General features: G+C 43.5%; 1 protein-coding gene across 1 annotated transcript in view; it reads left to right on the forward strand.

The window, feature by feature from the left end:
• Positions 1–22,111, forward strand: part of LOC124722403 — a 439,721-nt gene that overhangs the window by 188,362 nt on the left and 229,248 nt on the right. Inside the window, exon 3 of the mRNA XM_047247572.1 lies at positions 15,162–15,194. Coding sequence (XP_047103528.1) covers positions 15,162–15,194 — 33 coding nt within the window. The remainder of the gene's footprint in view (positions 1–15,161; positions 15,195–22,111) is intronic.

Consider the following 22,111-nt stretch of genomic DNA (forward strand, 5'->3'; position numbering starts at 1 on the left):
AAGTTAGTTAATTTTTAAATATGGCTACATGTTGAACATTCATAAGGAGAAAATTTTTCAGTTTGTTTTCAGACTTTGGTTGGTTTGTTTGGGGGAAGACACAAAACTGCGCGGTCATCGATCTCGTCAGGGTAGGGAAGGACGAGGAAGGAAGTCGGCCGTGACCTTCCGAAGAAACCATCCCGGCATTTGCCTGGAGCGATTTAGGGAAATCACGGAAAACCTAAATCAGGATGACCGAACGCGGGATTGAACCGTCGTCCTCCCGAATGCGAGTCAGACTTTACTTTGCTGTCTGTCAGGCATTTTTGATCATTGGGTGCGTGATCAAAGATTTTTGGTGCAGCATTGTGCACACCTTTCTGTGCTGAAGACCACCTTAATGTGGAATATGAATGCCATTTTTCCTTCTGGTATTGTGTGTACATCATTGTTCCTTTTGAACTGTAGTGGATTATGTACAACGAACTTCGCGAGTAACTATACATGATGTGAAAAGTAGCCACAATGCCCAACTACTCAAACAGATGTTTACAAGACGAACGTGGATGAGCACCACATATTACAGCACGTTTTTGCGCAACGAACACTTTACCCCACAACATTATTCCATATGACATTACTGAATGGAAAAATGTCAACTTACTGATTTGTCCCTCCTCAAGATTTACAATGACTCTGCGTGCAAATTTGGCTGAACTAAGTTGTTTTAGAAGTTGCAAAATCTGCCTTTTCCGGTATAAATTCCCATCAATATGGACACCTAAGCATTTGAAGTTTCCACCATATTCATTATTTCCTCACCCAGTGTTACACTTATCATTGTTGTAGTACCCAATACTAGTGTCATCAGCAAAAAGAACTAATTCTACTTGTTGTATATTAGACGGAAGATCGTTCACATCCATGAGGAACAATAGTGGACCTAATATTGAGTCTTGGGGAACCTCATACTCAGCTTCTCCCTCCACCCCTCCTTCCCCCCCCCACCCAAAAAAATCAAATAATTCATATGGCTCTGAGCACTATGGGACTTAACATCTGAGGTCATCAGTCCCCTAGAACTTAGAACTACTCAAACCTAACTAACCTAAGGACATCACACACATCCATGCCCGAGGCAGGATTCGAACCTGCAACCGGAGCGGTGGCGCGGTTTCAGAGTGAAGCGCCTAGAACCACTCGGCCACACTGGCCACCCGCCCCCCCCCCCCCCCCTCCCGCAAATCACAATTACTTCCAAGGACTACATTGGTTGAATTACAAAGTACAACTTTCTATATTATTTTGATGAGATATGCATTATGCATTGGTTGGCTGTACCATCAGTCCCATAAAACTTCAATTTATCTAGCTGAATACTGTGATTCACCCAGTCAAATGCCTTAGAGAAGTCGCAGAAAACGCCAGCCGGCGTTATTTTATTATTTAAAACTTGTAAAATTTGGTGAGTGAAGATGTAAATGACATTCTCAGTACAGTAATTATCCTGAAACCCAAACTGTGATTTGCTGAGGATATGGTGGTTTTAAGGTGTGATACTATTCTAGATCATATCAAATTCTCAAAAAGTTTGCAAAATAATGTCATCAGTGAAACCACTCGGCAGTTACTGACCTCTCTCTTATCCCCTATCTTGTAAAGGTGTTTAACAATGGTATATTCCAGTCTCTTTGCAAAAATGCCTTGAATTAGCGATGACTAGGATTTAACATCCCGTCGACATCGAGGTCATTAGAGACAAAGAACAAGCTCGGGTTGTTTCATGGCTGGAGAAGAAAATCGACCACGCCGTCTCAAAGGAGCCATCCCGGAATTTGCCTGATGCGATTTAGGGAAGTTAGCAAAACCAAAATCTGGATGGCCAGACGCCGATTAGTATAGTCCTCCTAAATGCGAGTCCATTGTGTCACCTCGTGACACAATACCGTACAAGCTACATAGGTCAAATATGGTCTTTTGCGACTGTAATAAGAGTCTTACTAAGACCAAACGCGTTTCTCTTCATTTTAAGGCACCTTCAGTGGTCAGGTTTTTCTATGTCATCTTCGCGTTCTTCTACACAAATGTGGTAGATTTTAGTGCACAGCACATTCACTAACGCTAAATATATTCACGTTCTTGTGTTGTGCAGAACCACTTCCATCTTACCGAGCGAGGTGGCGCAGTGGGTAGACACTGGACTCGCATTCGGGAGGACGACGGTTACATCCCGCGTCCGGCCATCCTGATTTAGGTTTTCCGTGATTTCCCTAAATCATTCCAGGCAAATGCCTGGATGGTTCCTCTGAAAGGGCACGGCCAACTTCCTTCCCCATCCTTCCCTAATCCGATGAGACCGATGACCACGCTGTCTGGTCTCCTTCCCCAAACAACCAACCACTTCCATCTCGCCATGTATGTGTAAAAGAACGAGAAGACTGACGTAATAAATAAAAAAATCGACCATTGAAGATGCTTTAAAATAAAGTGAAACGCGTTAGATCTCAATAAGACTTTTATTAAAGTCGCGAAATGCGGTATTTAACATATATAACTCTGGTGTCGTCCGAAGTCAGATCCTATGGTAAAGTTGGTACCACACGACGGCACAACAAGCTGACGACAGTCGCTGTCAGACGCAGCCACGAATGAGAGACGTCGACGAAGACGTGCCCTCAAACATTCCGTACGCCGCCGCTGCTGAAGTCTACTTACGTCAAAGCGCAACGCCGCTCGTCCCACTCTTTGATAGCCTACTCTGATAGCAGCAGCATCGTAATCGAGATTCGGCAGTGAACTAGTCAGAACTATTCATTGTTAAATGAAAGTGATATCTGATAGTCATTCGACACAAGACAAACTCCGTTGCGTCGTTACATTACAGTATTATTCAATACGTCCCGCACATGAACGTGAACTAATATTCTGTATATATTCTGGCCTCCACTCGACGTCCTCCAGAAGTCAAGCCTATTGAACTATTGTCTAGGCTTGCTACAACACGTATAAAAATAACTTCTGTACCTGCGATTGTTTGAAAAGAGAGATCTTACAACAAAGAAGACAACATGTGAAATATTGTACCACGCAGCTATAACAGCTAAAACAAAATCGAGGAGACAATCGTGAGGTAATTCGTTTTCTTCTTTTGAAGGAGAACAACGTTCACCAATCCATGCTCAGCTGGAGGATCTGTAAGACAACAAATCACCAACATATGAAACAGTGTGGAATTACGACATTGTACTGGTAAAAGGATCCATAGCTGTATTCAGTTTTTTTATTTCTTCGTTTTTCCATATCAGTGCTGTGACTATTTTGATAATTGGTGACCAGTTCGATAATGGTTCAATAATGAAAGTAAAAGTGTAAAACTAGTCATCATTAACCCAAACTGTCAATGCGGCTGAAATGCAACAATAAAGAAATAATAATAATCTCACCGGACAAAGATTTAGTCACCCCTATAGAAATCATAACAAGCATTATTTAATACCGTGTAATTCCGCTCCTGGACTTGATAACCGCCTGGATTCTGTTCGGGAGTGAGTGCACAGGGTTGTGTAGGTACGTCGCATCCAGGTTAAACCACACGCTGAGGATTTTATCACGCAAATCCACGAAATTGCGGGGAAGCCGATATCAGGCTTTTACTCGCTGCCTCAACATGTCACACAGATGTTCTGTAGCCGGCCGCGGTGGCCGAGCGGTTCTAGGCGCTTCAGTCTGGAGCCGCGCGACTGCTACGGTCGCAGGTTCGAATCCTGCTCGGGCATGGATGTGTGTGATGTCCTTACGTTAGTTAGGTTTATGTAGTTCTAATTCTAGGGGACTGATGACCTCAGATGTTAAGTCCCATAGTGCTCAGTGCCATTAGATGTTCTTTGGGATCCAAGTCAGGTGATTTTGCAGTCCAGGCAAGATGTAATAGGATGGGGGAGTGCTAAAAACCAGTTATATATTTCGCCAGACCGATGAAATTTTATGTTGCCTTCTTCATGTGCCTGTGCGAGGTGAATGGATCCAAAGGTTCATAGCATGCTGTCCCGTCTCGCTGATACGTTGGAATGGATCTTCATTCATTGCCTGCAATAATTCCTGGCGGATTTGGAAGCGATTTTGATTCACAAGCGGTGAAACGAGTCTTCTGCCCCTCGCAGTCAGGATATTCTGACGACGTGTTTCGTGACCACGTCTGTTACACCACTGCTTGTAGACTCGTTGGACAGTCAGCTGCGAAATGCTAACAAATCCAGCAACTTCACACAATGTATGGCCATGGGGACAGCCAAACACGACCGCATCTTTTTGCCACTCAGCCACGTCCTTATGTTACCCATGTTTATGTACAATGTCTGCTTGGAACATAAATATCTGACTGATCGCTACTGCCTTGTACTCAAGTAGAGGCTGTGCGGGCGAGGGTTGAGGGCGTGACTCGTTCGCTGCAACGTCTGTAAAGGCTTAACGATTCATCTGTTCGTGCGCACTGGAGTGGCAAATTTTATGTCCGTTGAGCTTACATGACACAGTGGTTAAGTGGCTCAGACTGTTCCAGCGTGGTCAAACAAGTCTGAATGATGAAGAGAGAAATGACAGAATATCTCTCTGTGAATAACCTGGAGTCACAACAGAAGAGGAGGCCCTGGTGCGCCGAGACATACGTACCGCAATCGAGGCGGTAATAGAAAACGTGAAAATCAGTCATGGATCAGTTTTCAACAACTTACACAACATTTTGAACACGAAAAACCTTGCTGCCCGCTTGTATGCGTCGACTTCTCAGAACGAGCGGCTATGTTGAAACAGGCGGGCCAGTCTAGATGTCTCTTTAGCCAACTAAACAATGTGGACAAGTGTTGAGTGTATCACTATGATCTAGAGACAAAGAGATAAAACAATCAATGACGATATGTGGCCTCACCACAGTCATAAAAGGCGAAAACCGAACCGTTATCGGCCAAGGTGACGCTGAGTTTGTATTGGCACTGCCACGGTTTGGTGCTAACAGATCAAGCTTAGAAGGGTCAATCGTCATAGGAGCACGCAACCAAAATCTGCCGAGGAGGGTACAGGAGACTGTCAAGACGAAACATCGCAGCAATATGTCGAAGGGGATGCTTTTCCTCTACAACAACCCTCATCCTGCACAGGACGTAGTCACACATGCTGCTCCTTTGGGCTATCAAATTTTGCTTCCCCACTCCTCTTCAACCGACATGGAACCCAATGACTTCTTCCCCATTGGACAGATGAACAAACCACTGCGTGACATGAATGACGAGGAGGTGAATTCCGAGATGGAATGCTTTCTGAACAACCAAAATGCAGACTTCTTACAACCAAGGTCTCGGCCGAGTCATACGAGCGATATCGGGAAACTAAGGTTACGAGGCTTGTAACTACTCCACGGAATTGAGTTTTTCACAGTTGGTACCACTGTTGTGCACATTGAAACGAATGAGTGGTAATGGAATTAGATAATTTTCTTGTTGCAGATTGTTCATTTACCGATGTTTCCGAACTATCGAGTGTTAAAAAACTGAAATGAAGAACTGTTTGTGAGTGATACATTTGGCGCCAGTCTTCATTATAGAACAACTTGTAGTTCGTATATTCAAAAAATGTTCGTTAATTTACAGGCTAAACCAAGGATATATGATTCAATTTCGCTCCAGAACGAGGAGAAAACTAGATTGTCTTTCTTTGTGTAGTAATGACATTTTTATTTAAGTTTTTGAGTTCACTGTAATGGCTAAACTCCGGGGTAATCTATTCCTTTAACACTGAAAGATAGTGAGACACTACTGAGTCACAAAAGTTTAATGATAATGGGAGGAAAAATCACTAGTATTGTGCATGAAACAAACGCTTTTAAAAAGTTACCAACTGTTTGGCCAGACTTCTCGTTTTTCAACGGTTGAATTCTGATATGGATATAGAAGCCTACACCCGGTTTCTGCTAGTTACGACCTTCAATCAACAATTAGTGATAGTTAGAAACTGTTACGTTAGAAAAGACGATAGTTGGTCAATATGTAACTACATACGTATTCAGCGGAAGCTGCTTCCACCTGAAAATCCCATGTCGTGGCGATGACTTGACTTCATATAGCCGGCCGTTGTGGCCGAGCGGTTCTAGGCGCTTCAGTCTGGAACCGAGCGACCGCTACGGTCGCAGGTTCGAATCCTGCTTCGGGCATGGATGTATGTGATGTCCTTAGGTTGAAGTAGTTCTAAGTTCTAGGGGACTGATGACCCCAGAAGTTAAGTCCCATAGTGCTCAGAGCCATTTGATTTGAACTTCATATACAAACTGCTTCCGTAAGAAAATTCACACACTTTGTAAAGAACTTACTGAATAACGACACTTTAGGAGTAATATACTGATATTTTTTCCGGTGCGTTCTACCAATCAGCTATCATAGGGTTTATTCACATGAACTATCACACAATCAAGATGTGACAGACTATTTTCAAAATAAAATATTCCCACAATTTAAACAATAGAAGCATGCTAACCGCTCGAAGAGCTGTACAAAACACAGCCTAAGCTCATCGGCGAAGCCTGGGATCTGATTACTCATGCACGACGATGCGCTTACTGGAAGCGAAACGCATCCGCCTTTTTTGTGTGTGAGCTGGAAATGGGCAGGAGCCATCTACCGCCGCTGCCATCTCCGCAGCGCCCGTGTAAAGTAATTTAGGGGCACAATCGACAGCGTAAATTAGGAGCCCTGAGCTGTTAATTGAACTTCGGTTTTCTCAACTAGGAAATCTACTTGCTAGCCCTACATTCCACCACTCCAGCAGTTAACGTGCTGACGAAGGGCACGAAGAGCAGTTGCGTAATTCGTTTCTTCGTCACAAGACATTTGAAAACGCCGTAAGGTGGCGCAGTAGCTAAGCCGCTAATCTCTAATTGTTGAAGAAAAATGAAGTAAGATGAAGATTTGACGTCCAGTCGATGAGGAGCTCTTTAGAGACGGTTGCATTTTGAAAAAATACGGTTCAAATTTAGACTAGTACCGTGATTCAGTGTTTCAGTGGTTTCCTTAAAATATTTCTGGCGAATGCTTGGAATATTCCTTCAAGAAGGCCACAGGTGTTTCCCTTATCTAGCCTTTTTCTTACCGTGCTACTGCTCTACGATAACATCAATGAGAAGACCAAAAACATTCTTTCGTTAGTTGAGCTGGAAACCTGTGATTTCTTCAGGAATTCTTTCTCCGTGGCTTGCTACGTTCACGTTGTCTGGATCCTGTCATCTCACACGTCACAGATGTGTGCAATTTTTTGGCACTGTTCTTAAGCTTTTTGTTTCATTTGGTTGAATACTGAACCATCAACAGCCATGTAGTAACAACTGATTCCACTGTATCCAGCAGTAAAAGTAATGTTTACCTCAACAATGTTCTGTGAATCATCGTTATTGTTCGCGTTATTAGTGTAACCATTGGTATTAATTCCCAGTCTGAAATAATTCAGTAATGGTCATGGCAGAAATTCATTTTTCAGTGGGTGTCAATTGTCGATTATTGGTGTTTGAGTAACAAATGAAGCAATAAATGGAAAACTTGTTACCCGTAACTGACTGTTCTAAACTGAAGCCTTCATTGTGCGCGTCATTATCCGATCCTAAATATATTCTCAAAGTACAGGGAGTTTCAAAAAGAATATACCTATTTGTAATGCATATATTTATTAAACTTTAAGACATACGAATATGAAACTTCACACACATATTTATGAACCTCTCAAGTTCAGATTCCAGGTGTTAAATATGTCCTCCATCAGCGACACGAACAGTATCACATCGATACTCAAATTCCTCCCATATTCGGGCAAGCATGTCCTTCGTCATTGATGTTATGGCAGTACGGATCCGGTTGTTCAAGTCTTCCAGGTTCTGTGGGAGTGGTGGTACATAAACGTTGTCTTTAAGGAAACCTCACAGAAAGAAGTCAGAAGGTATCAAATACGGTTACCGTGGAGCCCAGCTCAGACATTTTAAGTCGCCAGCTTCTTGACGACCAATCCAACGGTTCGATAGAGTTTCATTCAGATATTCACGCACTTGGCGACTCCAGTGAGGGGGTGCCCCGTCTTGTTGAAAAATGAAGTTGTCTTCGTGCAGCCTCGGAAAAATCAGTTTTGTAACATAACGAGATACTGCTGACCGTTAACCGTGTTTCCATCAAACAAGAATGGGCCGTAAACAGATGATCGGGATATCGCACAAAACACATTGACCTCGTACATGTCCAATGGCTGCATGTGGGTTCTGTAGGCCCCTAATTCGAACATTGTGTTTGTTTACCTGACCACTAACATCGAAAGTCGCTTCATCACTGAACATGATGCGCTGTGTGGAAGTGTTATCATTGTCAGTAGCATCAAGAATCTCGTTACAAAATGCCACACGTTTGCGTTTGTCATCAGGACACAGAGCTTGTAACAGCTGTAACTTGTACGGCTCCATAACCAACCTACGTCTCAAATCACGCCAAATAGTTGTTGTAGGCATTTACAGCTCCCGTCTGGCACGACGAGTTGATTTTGAAGGACTACGTTGGACAGCAGTTTGAATTCGTGCAACATTTTCTTCCGGAACATGAGGGCGGCCAGGACTCTTTACTTTACATACACATCCTATATCTAGAAACTGTCGATACCATCTGCGAATGTTCCACCCATTCGGAGCATCAATTTGGTACCTCAACCTGAAACACACACACCCATGCCCAAGGGAGGACTCGAACCTCCGCCGGGACCAGCCGCACCGTCCATGATCGCAGCGCCTTAGACCGCTCGGCTAATCCCGCGCGTCACCAAGCAAATCAGAAGACAACTGACATATAGCGGCTATTAATATAAACTAGACTATGTAATCGTTTCTCCAGTAGCCGAGTCGAGGCACAGCGATCGATAGTTTGGACAAAATAATACTTTGTAATACGTATATTCTTTTTGAAACACCCTGTATAATGAAAATTGATGCAAATAGTTACGCAGGTAATAGAAACTTGTAACACATAGTTGGAGGGTAAAGTAGGATAGCATTTGAATTGGTGATGAGAAGGTGAGTAATGTAATATTGCTACTTCGGCGGGAGTGTTACAACATACTATGCAGCTAGTCGTGAACCAGGCCGAGGGTGTTCGCAACGTACACCGGTAACTTCCTTCCACCGGCTAGCAGTTAATGTGCACAATGACTTTCTCTTTCTACAATGGAATGGTTCAAATGGCTCAGAGAACTATGGGACTTAACTTCTGAGGTCATCAGTCCCCTAGAACTTAGAACTACTTAAACCTAACTAACCTAAGGACATCACACACACCCATGCCCGAGGCAGGATTCGAACCTGCGACCGTAGCGGTCGCGCGGTTCCAGACTGTAGTGCCTAGAACCGCTCGGCCACCCCGGCCGGCACAGTGGAATGAACGCGGTTTTGAAAATTCCTGACAAATTAAAACTGTGCCTGACTGGGACTCGATCCCGGAGCGTTGTCTTCCGCGGGCAATGATCTTAGCAACTGAGCTATTCAGCCAAGCCCTCACAGCCCCACGTTGACCAGTTCATCTTTTCTTCCTTCCAAAGTTCATAGAATCCCTACTGAATACCCTGCGAGAGTACTACTCGTGGGAGAAAGAATGCTGCAGAGAAATGGATCAGCCGCATCTTAGGCAACTGTTTTGCAGAATGAATCTCTTACACTGCAATAGAGAGTGCACGCTTTCGAAACTTCCTGGCAGAGTAAAACAGAGTGTGTAGCCTCTAGCTAATGTACAGTCCTATTGGCTAAACGTCCTTGCATTTCTTAACACGACTCCACAGTGGGTCCGTCTCGTGCGCAAAGAAAAAGTGCTGGGTCAAAGCTCCCCTTAGTGTGAGTGGAACGTGGGGTGCCATACGTGCCACCACTTATCACCCGTCAACAAGCCTCGGGTGTGTTTTGAAGACTCCGGCTTGGCAAATATACGACGCATGCTCACGCTCTGATTGAATAGAAAACAGCAGGCGCGTCGGGCGTGTTTTACGGCGCGGCGCGACGTCTAATTCATATTTCGGCGCGAAGGCATCCCGCCGCGGCATTGTCCACTCGGCACGTATTTCACAGTCGCCGCTGTCGCGCCTCGAAATTACTCCGTGATTTAGTTGCTGCTGTCTTCCTCCGCCGCTCTTTCCGTAATACACTCTGCGGGGTCCTTTTTGTCCTACTATCTATCGATCTTCAAGTCTTCCGGTCTTCCATCTCTATCTGAAACCCCCGTTACGTATAGTACATACTGCACTTTTGGGGTTTATCTGCAATACTTTCCAATCTCCCGTCGTCTGCCTCGTTACCTGTTGCACCACATTACAGATATTTTCATGATAGTCTAAAGATTCTTTTAAAAATAGCTCTTAATCCGACCTTTTGTTAATCACAAATTTGATTCATTTAGTAGAAGTATCTGTTAGCAGAAAACATAATATAAGACGGCTGGGAAAGCATTTAAGAAAATGCCACCTTGAATAACGGTGGGAAATTATACGTTTCAGACAGTTCGACACTTAAAATACACTATGTAAACAAAAATACCCGTACATCTGTCAGTGGATGTTAATACAATGTGTGGTGTGTCCACCCTTCCCCTCTGTGTCAGCATGAGTTCTGCTGGGAACGCTGTCAGTGAGGGATCTGAATATTTCAATAGCAGCCCATTCTTCCTCAGGAGCCGAAACCAAAGAAGGCAGTGGTGTTAAACGCTGGGGTCTGAAGTGAAGTCGACGTTCTAACTAATCCCAAAGGTGTTCCATTCGCTTGAGGTCGGGTCTCTGTACAGGCCAGTCCGTTTAAGTAATGTTAACGCCCACTCGTTTCCAATCATCCACTGCCCAGTGGCGTCACTCTTTACACCACCGCAAGCGTCGCATAGCACTGACTGCAGAAATGTAAGGCGTATGAGGAGCTGCTCGCCCATTGTACCCTATTCTCATTAACTTCCAAGGCTAGGTGGGCTGCTGGTATAGCTCTGGAACTCAAGCGTCTTTCTTTCTACTGATTTCATGCGATATCTTACAACCACCCCTATCCATCAGTACATAAGTCTGCCTCGTTTAACAGTGGTTGTTTCTTCGCGTTTCCACATCACAGTTACACCACTAACAGCCGACTTGTGCAGCATTAGGAGGGTTGAAATGTCCCTGGTGGATTTGTTACTCAGGTGACATCCAGTCACTAGTCGACGTTCGAAGTTACTGAGCTCTCCTGACCGACCCATTCTGCTGTTTTTGCTTCTCTACCAACATCACACTACCACTCGCGTCCTTTCATACTGACGGATGCGCCTCTCGTGACATCTGGTGCTCAGTTCCGCATTACATATGGGTGTCCGGATACAGTCGACAGTCACTCATTAAAATTACACCTCTTGTAAAATCAAGAAAGAATAATCGGCAGATTAATTGGTAACAAAACGCTTATACTACCAGTACACACATATGCCTCGGAAACTTGGTCATTAATCTCAAAAGATATTATAATTCTGCATGGCTTTCAAAGACCGGTACTTCGAAGAATCGTGGCCCAAACTGTGAAAGACGAAGATGGAGGAGGTGCACAGTCGTGTGCTGGACGCTGTGTGTAAAGACTCACCTATTAGAAGAAAAGTGAAAATAGCGAGATTTTGATGGACGAGCACATGGCATGCGTGAGTGAAGTGGAAGATAAAGATATTAGAAGAGATATAGGGGTTCCAAGAAGATGGTGTCGACAGAGAGCCAGCTGGATGGGTGTAGTCAAGGAGGACCCGCAGAAGATGAGCTGTAGAGGATGAAAGCTCGAGCATTTGATTATGATGGTTGCCGGCGAACTGTTGAGGAGGCGAAGGTTCACAACGAACAGTAGAGCCACAGAAGAAGAACTGAAAAAGGAATAACACAAATTGATCTTATGATTCCATCGCGATCTTGTAAATAGGGTTCATTCAGTAGATTTAATACGACCATCTCTCTCTCCTCACTTTCATCCCATCGTACGGCGTCCACTATTTTCACTAGCTGGGAAAATTTATATTTATATCAACTTTGAAACCTGCTTGTGTAGCTTAGCGCTAATCCGACATGCGTGCCGGCCGGAGTGGCCGAGCGGTTCTAGGCACTTCAGTCGGGAACCGCGATACCGCTACGGTCGCTGGTTCGAATCCTGTCTCGGGCATGGATGTGTGTGATGTCCTTAGGTTAGTTAGGTTTATGTAGTTCTAAGTCTAGGGGACTGATGACCTCAGATGTTAAGTCCCATAGTGTTCAGAGCCATTTGAACCGACATGCGTCTGGCTCACCTTCCTGTCTCGTAAGCTACCGCGCTGAGCATTAAGCTGTCCGACCTGGTTCGGTCGAATACAGCCATCGTGAATTCAAAAGCATTTCGCTCTCTTAGTCAAATTACTTTCTGTCCAATATCGATAAATATGTATTCTGGTTGAAAACTAGATATGATTATGAGTCAACGTGTTGAAACGACATGTGTTGACAAATATTCAATCAGACTTCTTCCAGAACTCTTAAGGCATTTGCTACTGAGAAGTTACGCACACGTTAATCTATAGGTTGCACGGGAATGGTACATTGCTAACAAAGAAATCACACCATTACCTATCGACACACTTACTAGAATGCGAGAGTCTCAGTGGAATGACAAATTTAACTGTGACAGACACAGCTGGCATGGTTATACCACAAATCGAAGCAGATCCACTGACGCATTTAAACTCATAAGTGAAAAGAGTCGCAAAAAACACACACAGGAATGAACGTCTGATATACAAGCGATATTTGAATGTGTGGGCAGAGTGTCGCTGGTAATCGTACAGAACACGCCAGACTATAAACCATATGAGGTATACCAGCTGCACTGAACGAACTCTTGCATGAGTTTATCTGACGCTGATGAAGCGTGCTGACGTCAGTTGGAGCACTCGACTGGCAACCAAGCCGGTTAGTTTACGTGCTCTTCACAGTCGTTGGCTGACCCCGACACAAAAATGTTGGGTATGAAGCCAGCTGATATCGAAAGCACTGCCGGTGAAGGTGACTAGCTGCTCAATTTAGCTCCATTCAGTTTCGCTCCACATTACTTCTGCAATCTCTTTAAATGTTTATACAACGATGATCTTTGGAAATCAAATGTCAAGTGAATTACAGCTCGAAATATGAAAGAGATACTGTAGGATACAAATGGCCATCATGTGTTCGGCGATGAAAGATTTCATCATTATGCCCACAAAGAACGCGGGATGCCAATCAAAACCGAAGAGATATCAGTAGTGGTTCTTTCATTTAAAACAAAGCAGATACTTTAACAGCAAAAAGTAAAGTTTTCAGACGCAGAAATCCATTCCTAACGTCGTGAGCACGAAATGTAATTTTAAAATTCCATAACAAGGTTTTCTACGGATATAAGAGCGGACTGTTAAGAGGCAGGTTTGGCTTTGGAGAAAGGTGCGAATAAAATCAGGAATGAAACACAAACGTGGAGAGGGCGGCAATGTCATTGGAGGCTGAGTACTCCTCTGTACAATGATAGAACATGAAACTCACGTTGGTTTTGCTAAGGAACTGTCTCTGCATTCGGCTTAAGTAGTTTAAGAAAATCACGACAGTTCTCTGGGACCGCGCGGGATTAGCCGAGCGGTCTTAGGCGGCTGATCCCGGCGGAGGTTCGAGTCCTCTCTCGGGCATGGGTGTGTGTGTTTGTCCTTAGGAAATTCAGGTTAAGTAGTGTGAAAGCTTAGGGACTGATGACCTTAGCAGTTAAGTCCCATAAGATTCCACACACATTTGAACATTTTTTTTAGTTCTCTTGGTGGCTAAGCGATCGCAAATCGGAACTCAATTCTATCTCAATATGAGAGGGATACGGGAGGGCGTCGGCTATTAGCTGTCGAAAGAAACCGTCTCAGCATTTCAGTGTCTTACCCGTTTTAAAAGCTGGTTCGGCAATAGTTTACAATCACTTTGTTGATACAAACGGAGTTACTAGCCACAAAGATTAAGTGGCGTCCATTACATATTGTGGATACAGAAGACCCACGCAGACAATAGAGTGACGTGAATAATAAGTAGGTAGGTCAAAATCTAATTAAAGCTCTTGAGGTGACCTGCAGTTATATATGTGTGTCTCATCGCCTCATAATAGCCAACCTTTGACTTCCAGCAAATTAGTGTTCTGCGCCTTTTCTTTTTCCTTTTATGTAGTGTGAGAGGCATCTTATTACAAAAAGTACATAAATACAAATTATAACTAACGGAGAACAATAATTTATGTGTCACTGTTGTAAATATTATGAGGAATTGTTTGCTTGTTGCCGTTCGGGCAAGTGGGAGGCTTATCGGAAGCAGTTCGCTATTGTTCGCGGAAGAAATTAGCGTTAGTGTATTAAAGGGTTTTCCTGCAGACTGATATAAGGAAAACATTGAACCTAAATAGTGAGGCTATCTTTCGATATGAGCGCAGCTCTTCCCAACTCTGACTTCACCATTTTACCTCCACTCCACCTTTTCACGTAATTAATGCGCCGTCAGTCGCAGCAGTGAATGTTTCACTTCTCTATCGAAAATTTGCTTAGTCCTTCCATATGTTGTGTGGAAGGTATCCACTGAACCGTAATAAATGTATTTTTCGCGTTTCATTACATTCATCCTTCCACTGTGGACACACACACACACACACACACACACACACACACACACACACACACTCTCTCTCTCTCTCTCTCTCTCTCTCTCTCTCTCTCTCTCTCTCTCTCTCTCCCCCTCCCTCCCCCCCCCCCCCCCACTTCGTTTCACTTACTTCACTTCTTGATATCTGGTGCATGTGTAAAGAACAGTACTCTTACATGCAAAAAAATCGTTTATTCAAAAAAACAAAAACTTACACCTCTTTTCGGTGTAAGGGTCAAGTTAATTAATTTTTTTGAATTTTCTCCTATTTGCAGTCACTCTTAATAAATGAAACACAAGTGCTGACAGTCTTTGGCCCTCTATAAATTTGAAAATTAGCAAGAACCACTCTTCTTAGAAATTTGCTGGTGATACTGCTATAATATGCATGCATGTCTTCTCACAAAATGTCTCTCGTTAAGATTTCGTGTGGATCCGTACTTTCCTCACCAAAGTGTTTTGTGTTTCAGGTACCAGGAAGAGGCGCTGTGCTGGTCTGACAGGTGAGTATCGTCACGTCCGTCGGCCATGTTTCCTAAACAAACTTTCAGACAAAGCCCCGCATACCGTGCTGTCTAGAGCGAAGAAATTCCGTGGACGCCTTAGCGTTCTTCTCATGTGGCGGTAAAACAGTAACACACATTAGCTCGAGCTCAGAAACCTATCGCTGAAGCGATGGTCCGTTACCCATAAATCTGCTGTGCAGACACACTCCACTCATATGAAGTTTACTCAAAGCCGAGTACACCAGAGACGTATTTCTGTCAGACTAGTCTGTTACAACTGTTTTTAAGATGTTCGTAGAACTATAAATCGGTACCACACGTGCACTGAACACTACCGACGTGTCGAACATAAATGATTAGAATTACATATTTCCAGTGCGGACTGAGCAGCCTCTTATGAATGGCAACGATAAGATGTATAAGGCAGTGCAGAAACCCGACGTACGTTGTCAAACGAGGGATCACTATTCTTCGTCCTTCAGAAAAGTGCATCATTACCAAGTTACGGAATAAGAACGAGAACCAAAAATGATTCTTACGTGAATGCTGTTGCTCGTGCTGTGAAATTCTAACTCGTGCAGTAACAGTTCAACTGCAGTGTTGCATGTGTAACTGGCAAAGTTGTAAACCTGAAATTGGCCCACAACGTGATACTTTGGTTTGGGTGATAGACATTCGCAAGACAGTGTGTTTCCGTAGACGGCCATCGAGTATTCTCTAAGCGCTGAAATATTCCCACCAAGTGTTTTGTTCTTTGACCTCACAGTTCACCAGCTTCTGCTGCGCTGTGTGCATGAACTCCCTTTTCCAGGAAACCCCTAAAAACAAAAATAAACTCGGCCTGAACAGACCATGAAGGCCCAACGGCACCGACCGGCCGCCGTGTCATCCTCAGCCCACAAGCGTCACTGAATGTGGATAGGGAGGGGGATGTGGTCAGCACACCGCTCTTCCGACCGTATGTCAATTTACGAGACCGAGCCGCTACTTCTAAATCAAATAGCTCCTTAATTTGCCCACAAGGACTGAGTGTATCCCGCTTGCCAACAGCGCTCGGCAGACCGGATGGTCACCATCCAAGTGCTAACCCAGCCCGACAGCGCTTAACTTCGGTGATCTGATGGGGAGTGGTGTTACCACTGTGGCAAGGCCGTTGGTCGAGGAAACCCCTAGCATCAAGAAAAAGGTACCTGCTGGTGAAATGATTTCCCTGATGCTGGCAGTAACATGTCGATTATCGAGAAGTCGTTGGGGGTCTCGCTCAATTTGAATCATATTCCTGGCTGAGTTTGCGTGAAACACTGTAGAGGTGAATACTGCCCTACAGACGAAAATCAGATGAGATGATGTTGGCGCTATTAGATGCTACCATGGATTCCATCTATTCGAAATAGTGATCACTCTCAAATACCAACCACAATGTCAAAAATGTTGTATAACGTGACGAAGGATAGTTCAGAGAACATTTTGCTAGAATTGTTTTCTGGAAACAAGGTAGTTCGTTTCCCTCATCTGACTCTTAGCCATACAAGACCATATATGAACTGTTCGTTACTTACCAGCTTATTGTCCGTGATACATATCCGGGTTTGAATTAACTATGGACTAGAATGAGATGATCACTCTGCAGTGGCGTGTGCGCTGATATGAAACTTCCTAGCAGATTAAAACTGTGTTTTAATTCTGTGATTCTTGCTTGGGCCTATTTTGGAATGGCATTGCTCTTTGAGACATTCATAACGTTTTCAACTTAGTACCATAAAGCTTAGATGCCTACTGTTGAGAGTCTAAGACTGACTCTGTACACATAATATTAATTTATAGTATTATGTATTTAGCTGATTGTTGGCTACACTTCAGTGATTTTATGATGTTTAGTCATCACTGTAAAACATTTGTCTCTATGAGGTTTATAACGGAGACTGTAAACAGCCACAAGAATGATTTTAAAAAGTTTATTAAAATCAAATCATGACCGATTTCGGATTTCTTAAAAATCCGTCTTCAGATCGTTCTTAGGGATTTCCTTGTTTTCTTGCTTGGGCCTAGTTTGGTATTCGTAATTTGTTTGCAGCACTAGGATAGACAGAAAGTATTTTTGTACACTATATTGTAATAGTTATTAGAGATACAGCTCTTTTGACCTCTATAAAAATATTTATGAAAATGTTTGAAAGTTAGTAAAATACTGTATGTAGTTTGTTGAAAACGTACGTGCTTTATGATTTTGCTGGACGAAATGGCCGTGTGTTTTTTATGAACTTTAAAAACAACACATAAGTGGACGAGCAATATGTGAGTGCTGTTAAGTTCATTGGAAAAGACTTTACACCAGACTTTTATGTTTAATGGCAGCACACACGATAAACATTTACAAAGTATAACCCAGCTTCACATGAGTAACATACTTTGTAAGAAATCCGAAACCGATCATTGTTTGATTCAAAAAAACATTTTTAAACTGTACTTGTGGCTGATTTCTGTTTAAATTATAAACCTCAAATTATTTCAGCCACGGTTCTCGAAATTTCAGTTTTCGACTAAGTAGCATTTGTCTCTATAGTTGACTCAGAAAAGTTTGTTTATAGAAATTTCCATATCAATATAATTCGTATTATTTATCGTTCAGCAGTTATATCGAAGTAGACAAACGAAAAAGAAGGCCTAGAATTTTTCTCCATGACATACATATTAAGGGTTCTGTCAAATGAGACGGTGTAGCAGTAAAAGCTAGTGGTAACATGTTGAGCTAAAAAAATTACAATTAGAAATTGAAGTGCATCACTAGTTACACGAGTGATATTAAAGACTAATATAGTTAGTCTTATTACATTTAAGCCAGTGTGCCACGTAGCGACCTCTAAATGGCTGCTTGTAGCAAGACTCACAAACAAATCGTGTATATATTGTCTGTACACTCACTCGTTCCAATTCATTTCGATAAAATCCGTGTATCTGATCTATGAAGGATGTAACTAAGCAACTCGACGACACAAGATTATGTAGCATGTATTAGAAATTGTCATATCGCTAATATTAAAGTAACACAGTTCATACATTGTAGCGGTGGGTGACTAGTTCTGGAAGAAACATGGTAGGACTACAGAAAATATTGCAGCAACAAATAAACGTATGCTTAAAAGCACACCAGACCCACTGGTATGGCGAGGTGGGCCAGTGGTCTGCCGTCACTGAGAATGGCCGTTAACGTCAAACGTCTGCTGAAGGCACTCACCAGAGCGAACCAGTTCTACTAACTCGTGATTTTTGTCATAGACAGACTGTGGTTGTATTTGAACTAGATACTGAGGTTAGATGACTCCTCTGAGTTTTTTCTCCGCTCTTTCACTGTCTACTTCCTATGTTCAGAGGCAGATTTAAAATGCAACCAGGGTGTCCTCAGAACAGTAGCAGTTCGGGCGCAGTGCTTAGGGAGATCCGAGCGCTGCCCAACTAGAGAGAGAAGGAGAGCAGCGCACCGTGGGTACCAAACTAAAGCTGCTAATTTCCTGTAAGGTTCATCTTTCGACAGCAATGTTCCTAAAAATATTTTTCTCGAAGGTGTAGTCGCCAAGATTTAATCTTGAGTAACACAAGTATTCGTGATAGAGACTATCAGTCTTAACAACCGTTACATATTTTCAGTCCTTGTTCGTGAATCATGTTCGTAAAGTTCGCTGCAGTACGAGTGAAGTGTTGTTTCCTAATATTTTAGCATGGCCAAGTGATCCCAATTGTGCTCTATCAGCAGCCTGAATTGCGACTTTCAAACACCTTTAATATACTGCAAAATCCCAACAAGCATTACATCTTGCAGGAAACAGGCCTACCACACAGAATACGCGCTGCTCTCAAGTACGCCCTCAAGGAACCACCATAAAAAATGGTTGAAATCGTGTCTTCGTGAAATAAGAACCTTATTACACAGTCTCTTGGGATGGGTTCTACATCATCCATTTCAACTGATCGCAACATGAGGTCACAAATTATAAAAATAGTAATTTATGTATTTGAGTGGTGTCTGTTCTATCGAATATGTCCGACAGAACAGACACCACTCAAATATATACTTCTCTGTAAGAGCGCGACGGCTCCTTGACGTTTGTTTCAGTGCGAATACACTAATATCGTCCGAACTCCTACGGTAATCAATGATCTGCGAGAATGGGGTTAATGGAAGAGGGACGAAGCATTGCAGCGTATGGTAAGTTCTAAATTTGAAAAGGGCAGGAACCGTGTCCGGATGGCCGAAGCGGTTACAGCAGCCGCTCATGAGAAGCGGTAAACCCGGGTTCGAATCAGGGTCCGGCACAAACTGTCAACCTTTACCACCGCATTAGCACACTGCCCTTTGTGGCTGGAAGTCACGACTTCTCACCCATAGTTTCCCTTTCTTTCCTCACTCTCTGTTTCATATAAATATAAAATACTGGCATACACACTGAAATATTACGTATGCTGCATGAATTTACTACAGGGTGGGGCAAATAAAAGTGGCCCGGACGAGTGGATACGATTGGACGTGAATTTGTGACAGCATTAACGGAGGAGGAAACGACCTGAAGTTACTTCCAACAACTGCCTATAAAGCCGGCCGAACTTTGGAGCACATGTAAACAATCCTCACGCTTGACAGTGTTGTCCACCCCGGTCACCTGATCTCTCAGTGTGCGAGAGCCCGTAAGTCTAAGGTGTATCGCAACAACCCTCATAGTCTTCAAGAACTGCAGCAGAACATTTGGGATGAGATTGCAGGAATTGCAGCAGTCCACCTTCGATCAGCCTTCAGCATCTTGCTAACCAGGGTCCATAAGTGCCAGGACATGAATGGTGGTCACTTGCAACATCTGCTATAGTCAGGTTAGTACTGTATTTCTTTTCTCTGCCGTTTTTCTTTGTACCCTGGAACTCTGTTCTTCGGGCCACTTTTATTTGCCTCACCCTGTACTTGTTAATAATACGGTATGAGTAGTCCCGCAGTTAATGATTTGCATTAATATCAGCCCAGTGCTTAGCTAGAGTGCAGACACGCAGTTCTAATCTGCCAGTGTTCCACGTGCTGACAACTGTTTGCTGACAGGTGTCGCAATGTCTCCTTCCTTCCTGTCAGCCGTCGTTGTGTCTGTCATCTGCAGCGGATAAATTTCCGCGCGGGGTGATTCGGCGAGTGCCCCCATGCAGGCGGGCGTTTTTCAGTAGCGCGGTCCAACAATGCGGGCTACTGGAGCCAGCCGCACTATTTATTGGCCCACATTGCTGTCGCGTGGTGCAATATGTCGTACCTGAGAAATTTCCACCAACCGTCGAATCGTGCGATTAAAAGGAACATGTCTAACTGCGCACTGCATCACACATCGAGCAGGCTATGGTCCGTTCTCAGTTTCTGTTTGTCATCTATCTATTGGTAAAAATTTCCATCGTGATGGAAGGCGTGAACGCAGTCGTGTGATGACTTGAAATTATAAGTGACGATAAAAAGGTTTCCGTCTGAGGACGTTGCTGCAGCATATATGCAGGTATGTAAGCACCGACACAAAGGCAAGGGATTAATGTTGCATTTGTGTATTTGCAACATGCGCGTGGTGAGTGCGGAAACGTGAACTATGGCGACGTTATTACCAAATGCGTCCAAACAGGACCAGCGTGCTGTTATTCTTTACTTGGCTTCCGAAAGACGAACATCGGTAGACATCCATGGGTGAGTGAGGTATATGTATGGGGCAGCATGTCTGTCGAAAACCAGACAAAAAGTGTGACAAGTTTCGCGCTGGTCGTGGTTCGACACAAGACACCAGTCGATCTGGGAAGCCAACTTCATCCATTACGGACAAGTGAGGCACACTCGAGCACTTGCGCATAGTCCTCATCTCTCCCCATGCTATTATCGCGGCTTCGACTCCTTAAAAACGCCCTGATGGGCACAGCAGGCAGTTACGGATTTCTTCACGGTGTTTCACCAAATAAATACCTTCAACCTGGTGCGTCGGTGGGAGGTTGTCTCAATGCTCACGATTATTGTGCCTCATTGGCATACCGATTCTGGAATGTACAGCCTTCGAACGGTAACTTTTTATAGCCTTTGTATAAATAAGTTAGCCTCTGACTGCAAGAATCATCTTTAATATCCTTACTGCATTATCGATTTCAGGACTGGCAACCCCATCATCAGATGCACCTTTTATGTACATATCTAATCGATGTTATGTATAATTTCCATGGGATCACCAACTCCTGCCGACGGCTCAGGTGTCATACTGTAGACACAGGTTTTTGTACGTATTATTGATCGGTGATGACAGTAAGCTGTGATCCCGAAAAAATTATGCCAACATCGATTAGATGTATATGTACAAGCTGCATCTGAATATGGGTTTGGTAGTCCTAAATTCGATAATGCAATAAAAAAAATGAGATGATCCATGCAGCCAGAGCCTAATTTACTTATGAATTCAACTAATCTACTGTTCATTAAGTTTGTTGTACATTTTCGTTCACAGCGGCTAACTAGTGGAAGCTCATGTCTACATCTACATCTACGCCTACACACCGCAAGCCACCTTGCGGTGTGTAGCGGAGGATACTTTGTGTTCCAACGTAACTTTGCTCTTTTCTCTCCCAGTCGCGTATGGTTAGCGGGAGGCCTCCGTATGGGCTCGAACCTCTCTGATTACGTATCCAACAATGATACATGAAACAGGTTAAATGAGGAAATCGGAACAAATGTCGAGGAACAGAGCTTATTATGAATGTTATCAACTATTGCCGAAAACATTGGAAGCTTTTTTATAAGACTACCGTAACAACGTATTCATCCAAAGCTAATATGGAAACCTTAAAATATGTATAAGAAAAGCTAATATCGAAGGTGTAGACCCAATAGTATTTTCCCCGATAGTGGATACAGAAGGGCAGAA

The sequence above is a fragment of the Schistocerca piceifrons genome, chromosome X, assembly GCF_021461385.2.
Source record: "Schistocerca piceifrons isolate TAMUIC-IGC-003096 chromosome X, iqSchPice1.1, whole genome shotgun sequence".
NCBI classification, from domain to species: Eukaryota; Metazoa; Arthropoda; class Insecta; order Orthoptera; family Acrididae; genus Schistocerca; species Schistocerca piceifrons.